The sequence below is a fragment of the Seriola lalandi genome, unplaced genomic scaffold (genome assembly GCF_002814215.2).
Source record: "Seriola lalandi dorsalis isolate HSWRI2012SDOR001 ecotype SW California unplaced genomic scaffold, Sedor1 jcf7180002054566, whole genome shotgun sequence".
Classification (NCBI taxonomy): Eukaryota; Metazoa; Chordata; class Actinopteri; order Carangiformes; family Carangidae; genus Seriola; species Seriola lalandi.
In genome coordinates, this window is record NW_019525119.1 from 225,289 (window position 1) to 231,288 (window position 6,000).

At 40.0% G+C, this 6,000-nt stretch overlaps 1 protein-coding gene across 3 annotated transcripts in view; it reads right to left on the bottom strand.

Moving 5' to 3' along the window:
* pbx1b (pre-B-cell leukemia homeobox 1b) overlaps nt 1-6,000 on the bottom strand; it is a 59,483-nt gene that overhangs the window by 7,137 nt on the left and 46,346 nt on the right. For 2 of the 3 annotated variants that reach the window (XM_023416491.2, XM_023416493.2), the window contains exons 4-6: nt 5,133-5,323; nt 2,586-2,721; nt 1,003-1,162 (exon numbers count right to left, since the gene is read on the bottom strand). In XM_023416491.2, the coding sequence (XP_023272259.1) occupies nt 1,003-1,162; nt 2,586-2,721; nt 5,133-5,323 (487 nt within the window). The remainder of the gene's footprint in view (nt 1-1,002; nt 1,163-2,585; nt 2,722-5,132; nt 5,324-6,000) is intronic. The other variant, XM_023416492.2, reaches the window with a different exon arrangement.

The following is a 6,000-nucleotide window of genomic DNA, read 5'->3' on the forward strand; positions in this document are numbered from 1 at the left end:
CGTGGGCTCGGATGTGTTTATGCTAACGTTAGCTTAATGCTGGAAGCAGAGGGCTTCCTGCTGCTAACCTAACGCCTTCACATGTGAAAACACACCTGCTAACAAAACAAACTATGGGGAGTGTTGGATTAATTTGGTGACTACTTGATTAAACAGGATATAACATGTACAAAAAACAGCTTAAGAGTGGCTGAAGGGTACTTTTTCTTTTACCTTTAGAAATGAGCTACTTTCCGCTCCTCATGCTAGGCTAAACACTCGCAAATTCATTTGACTCAAAGTCAGACAGCGAATACAGACGTTTCTCAAAATATTGGACAGTAGCTTTAAAAGATAAGTCTGGCATTATTCTATATTTTTTAAAATACTTTTTAACAGTTTATTATATCTTGGATTAATTTAAAATAAAATAATAACTACAGTTTATGTATATGTTGTAATGTACAGTGTGGCTCATTAATATGTTTTCAATAGCTTTTGGACAACTATAGAGATATACCAAAGCTTTGGCTACACACACAATCTTGTTAATGGGATCAATTTATTTGTTTTGTATTTTTACATGACTTGTTGACAATTAGCAGAAATATAGACAATCACCAGACTCGTCCTTTGCAGTGGAACATGATGAGTACAGAGTAAAAGAGTCACACATGAAGAATATTGAATCATTGAGATGAAGACAATAGGACAGTAAGAATATGGAGACTTGGCATGGGGCTCAGGTTGGCTAAATTCTTTGTTCTACAAGGGTAGTTGTACTTGTTAAGGGGAAACGTTTCACCTGTTCAATATAATAACGGTGCATTACCTTGTGAAAGGCATGTTCCTTGTACAAGAACTGCCCTTATTTTGTTAGACCTAATTCTTTCATTCCTTAACAATTACCAACACTGAAATAGCCTCTGATTGATATATTGCAATGGTTGCTTAGTTGTAGTAATGCACAGAGAGGAGGTACATGGCTAATAGCTGAGCAGAGCCAGGGACTTCCTGTCTCACCTGCAGAGTTTGGAGTTGAGGGTGAATTTGCTTGGCTTCCATGTGAGGATGCATTAGCCGCATTCACGGCAGTTCTCGCAGCGTACATGTTGGCTTCTTCTTGGAACTTACCAATGTTTTTCTTGTATCTGATTCTTTTATTCCCAAACCAGTTGGAAACCTGAACAGACAAACAAGAGAACATAGTTTAATTCACATGAAATCTCAACATACAGAGCCTCTCATAGAAATCATGGTAGCGTTTAGCTCGCACGGCCCTAATGGCACATGTAACACTGCAGAGAGCCTGTCAGTGGTAGGAGCTACATAGACTGGTGCTGTGAATCCACATTAGTGCCAGAATGGAATGATTGCCAATAACAGTCTCATTATGTCACCATGACTGCAGCTATCATCAGAACTCACGCAAGCACCAATCAGTCAACATCCGCTAACACCCATTACGGCTAATGGACTCCCAGATGAAGCCAGGGGGGTAATCCCAGCGCTAATGATAAACAACATTAAAATGAAAACCAAATCAATCCTGCAAAGTTTCCAATACAGAGTAGGTAAACATTCTCCTTTATTATGGCCAAGAAATGGAAACTCTACAAATCATTCAGCCCCTGAGCAGCTTCCACAATCAGGCCCAGATGCATCCTCAAATCATTTGGTATAAATTAATGAAACCAATTGAGAAAACAATCCATTCCCAAATGATGGATTCAAAACACAAACTGCTGTTTACCTTGGAGTTGTCATTGCTTTCCTGATTATCAATTCTCACAGGATTTAAACAACTTGAACGCTAGAATGCAAAGATGAAAAACAAGGTGCCAAAATACTTTTTGCTTGTCAGCATCACTGACACAAACACCTCAATGTCTTCAGGTGTTCCCTAAGTTACTGTAAGATGTATAGTTAATCATCATTGCACTGCACATACCTCAAATGACTGCAGTGCTAATCTTCAGAGGCTGATGGCTTTGGCTTTTCAGAGCTAAAACTACAATTTTAATAGCTGATTGTTAATGATTTTGTTTTGTTTTTTTATAAATCTGTTATTTCAGTAACAGTTTTTTCAATAACCTCAAAAATAACTACAAATGCCGATCACAAGTTATAGGAAATACTACATTGTTTTTTCATTTTAATAATTAAAACAACTGATTACAGTTCTATCCATTATGTCACAATTCACAGAAGTACTTTTACTAACTCTGGACTTTGTATATTGTATTGTTAGAAAATATGACGAGATAAGAACTCTGACAGCAGTGTTGTCTTTTGCTTGCTTTACTTCAGAGGAAACATTGAGTCACTGGTCAAAAATAGCTTAGTCTGGTTTGATTTACAAGACTACAAACCTATGACATGGCATATTTATACTTTTGAGTCTTTTGTTGTTTCAATGAAAGGCACTGCTAAAAGATTAGAGGAGCTGTCTGTACTCATGACAGTCAGAAAAGGTATTATTAGGTTACTTGCCAAGACGCTCACAGCTGCTTCTTCAGATTAAAAATCGAGTTCGTCTCACTGCTCTGTGTACAGTGGTTTTCCTACAGGTGGTGTGGTGTGGGAGGCAGTGATCTGTGGTGTACCTGGGCCACTGTGATGGCGCACTTCTTTGCCAACTCTTCTTTAGCCTCCTCGCTGGGGTAGGGGTTACTGAGGTGCGAGTAGAAATACTCATTGAGGATCTCTGTCGCCTGCTTGTTGAAGTTTCGTCTTTTCCGTCTGCAAAAGGAAAAATCAGTTAAAAATCAAGTTAAAACGGGAACTGAAACCAGTTTATGTTATTCATAACAACACTGAATGGACACTGCTGTCCAACATGCTGTCTTTTCTTTATACAACCTCTAGGAGTCACTCAAGTCAGACATTCAGAAAAAGCTGAAGAACTAAACCAGAGATAATGAAAGTGGCCTTGGAGGATCGAGTGAAGCTTGCTTTTTTACTGTTTTTACTAACTGTTAATGTGCAAGTCATCAACCTCAGAATATGTCAAACATTATTACAGCTGAATATTTCCACCTCCACTGTGAGTTTTACCCACCTCTGCACTAAAGTCGGGATTAGCCATGTTCTCAAATAAGCTCTCAGACTGCAACCATGAAGTTTTGATTCATCCATTAAGTTGGACTCAGCTGTAAACATTGCTTCCTTCCACAGTTTGGTAGTTTGACCTTGCTAAATATATCAACTTTGGTGTTGGAGGCACCAAAGTCAAAGCCAATCATCTAAATTCAATTTTTCTTTTACTAACTCAAGCCTAAAATTAAACATGTGAGTTTGACGGTACACCAGTCTTCAAATGATGTGGTCTCTTTAAGTGTCAGGGGTCTTGCCTTGGTTGAAGTTACATCCTTTGTGTAAATGTCTGCCACACTAAAAACTTTCAATTTAGCTGCAGTTTTACTGTGAGACACTTTGTCAGGACTCAGGGGAACAATTTGGCCCTGAATTGCTTCACTACAGCTCTGTGTATGAGCAACTGGAAAATAAAGCATTAGCAGTAGCAACAATAGCACAAAGGGGGTCATAACAAGTCAATGTCTATGACTAGATATCTACTATCTAGTATTATATATTATATATTATATATTATTATTATACTATATCTACAGATCATAAAGATTCACAGCCTGTATAACATAAAACAATGTGTGCAAACTAAATATTCTGATATATGGAAATTATGTTTTTTAAAGTATGAACAGAGTAAAGAATTAGTTTGATAAAAAAAAAATAAACAACAGCCACTGGGGCAGTATCTAACCTCAATACTTTTTTGGTACTGAACAAAACTTGATAGTTGCTGATTTAAATCATAATTTTTCCGATTTCACAATATATTTATCTGCTTTAGCTTAGACAAAATGAAAAGAAAAGAATTTGGCTATGTATCTACTGAAAGCTCCACTGTGTCCATCAGCTAGTTGCTAACTGTGTCTGTTGATGAGCAGTGAGACTGAACTAAACACAGTTGTAGGCCATTACACCAAAACAATGAGCTGAAAGATGCTAAAACTTTCCATAGGGTTTAGAGGAACTGTTGAGTCTCTGATATTCATGGTTGTGTCTTCCATTGATCAAAAAAAGTATTGTTTGTGTGTCAGTGCTCAAACTAAACAAATACTAACCCCCTTTTTTGTTGTGGGAGAAATGCGACTTTAAACACACAGAATAACTGTGTCTAATAGTAAATACAGATAACACAGTAAAACCCCAGCAGGTTAAAAATGCAAAGAAACAGAACTCAACTGATAAAACATGAAATACTAATTCACATTTTTTCAAGGTCTGCATAAGAAAATGAACCCTGCCAAAGACCCCCATGCAACACCTTCAAGCAGACAGCTATCGTATGCTGATGCCCATGAGTTGACTGACCCCGTATCACCTGCACCCATCAGGTCATGTCTGCATGTGCCATATCTAAAGAGGGCTTTACATAAGCTGGAGGGGAACCCTGTAAAATCTCTTTGCATGTATCCACCGGTGAAGAGATTTGTGCTAAAATCTCTGTCCCCCACTCGAAAAGCCTGCTTGAGAATATGTAAATGTGCACAGCATGGGCTCCAGCAGCCAGTAGATTAATCAGCGGAGCTGAGCATGGTAGTGCCTCTCAACCAGTGAAAGCTTTCCTCTTCCTCTCGCTTCCCCTCGCTGCAGCACCACCACAATCATTTGCAAGAGAATAGATAGGGAGCTTTGTAAGGGAGCGCAAGCCTCATTTAAATGTTATGCCTCCAACTCAGACTTTGAGTGAGATTTATCCTTAGAGAAATGTATGCAAATCCAAAGCACGCATCAAAAGGAACAAGCGATTACATTAAAAAAGGGAAACAGCGTTATGGAGCATGCAGGGAACTCTTATTGGCCAGTGTTGCTGTGTATGCTGGTCCAAATGGCATCCATAGATGCAAACCAGCCCTGTGTGTGTGGCAAGTAGCGAAAAGGCATGTGTTACAGCATGTTTGTACCATGATAGGCCTCCTACATCAGCCATTTATATGGATATGAGGCTAAGAGGGAAGCACATGATGAGGTATTTGCAGTGTTGTTCAATTGGGAGGTGATTTGCAGCACGGAGCGTGGCACAGCGTGTACGGATTGAACAGACACGTGTATACAAGGACACACACCTGGCATCAAGGAAGCGGGAGCGCAGGATCATGACGGCCTCACAGGTGCTCTGTTTGAGCTGCATCTGGATGGAGCTGAACTTGCGGTGGATGATGCTCACCATGCGTTCGATCTCTTTGGGTGAGATCGGCCGTGTGCGTGACTGCTCCCTCAACAGGTTCATCACGTGAGTGGTGAACTCGTTACATGCCTGTAAGGAGAATACACACAGTGGAGTGAATCAAAAATGTACCAAAACACTTCCCCTAAGGTCAATCAACCTGTGAATAGGACCTTCATTTGTAAGTACAGCCATATCAAATGCACCATTTCAGGAAGCCACATCTGCAAACACACAGGGTAAGTGCACTATTTAACGTTCACAGATGAAGGAAGTCTTTAAAAATAAATAAATAAATAAATAAAAATCCAGCTCTTTGCTTAATGCAGTTCTGGGGCAAGCTTTCTCCTAGAGCCAAGGGGGAATATAAGCGCTGATATATTTCATATTTAACAGAAGTGGTGATGGCAGTATGTTAAGAGGAACCAATGACAGCTGTTCCCTTCTCAGACACACTTTCACAGCATAGCCACCCTGAGAGACGAACATGCCACAACGTTTCATTCATCCCCCCCTCCCTGTGTGACACCAGGCGTGAATCTGCCACGATATTACACTCCGACTCTGTGTCTCTTACTGCCACCTCTTCTTTATTTCTTCTCCTCCTGTCGATCTCTCTCTGGATTTAGCTGTGTCAGGCTTTGTCTGTGTCTGTCTATCTGCGTGTTCATCTGTCTTACTCACATTCATCTGAAAGGGAAGCTATTGTCATGAACGCATTGGTTATCAAGGCAATGAGAGGAAATCACCCCCCCACCCCCCACCCC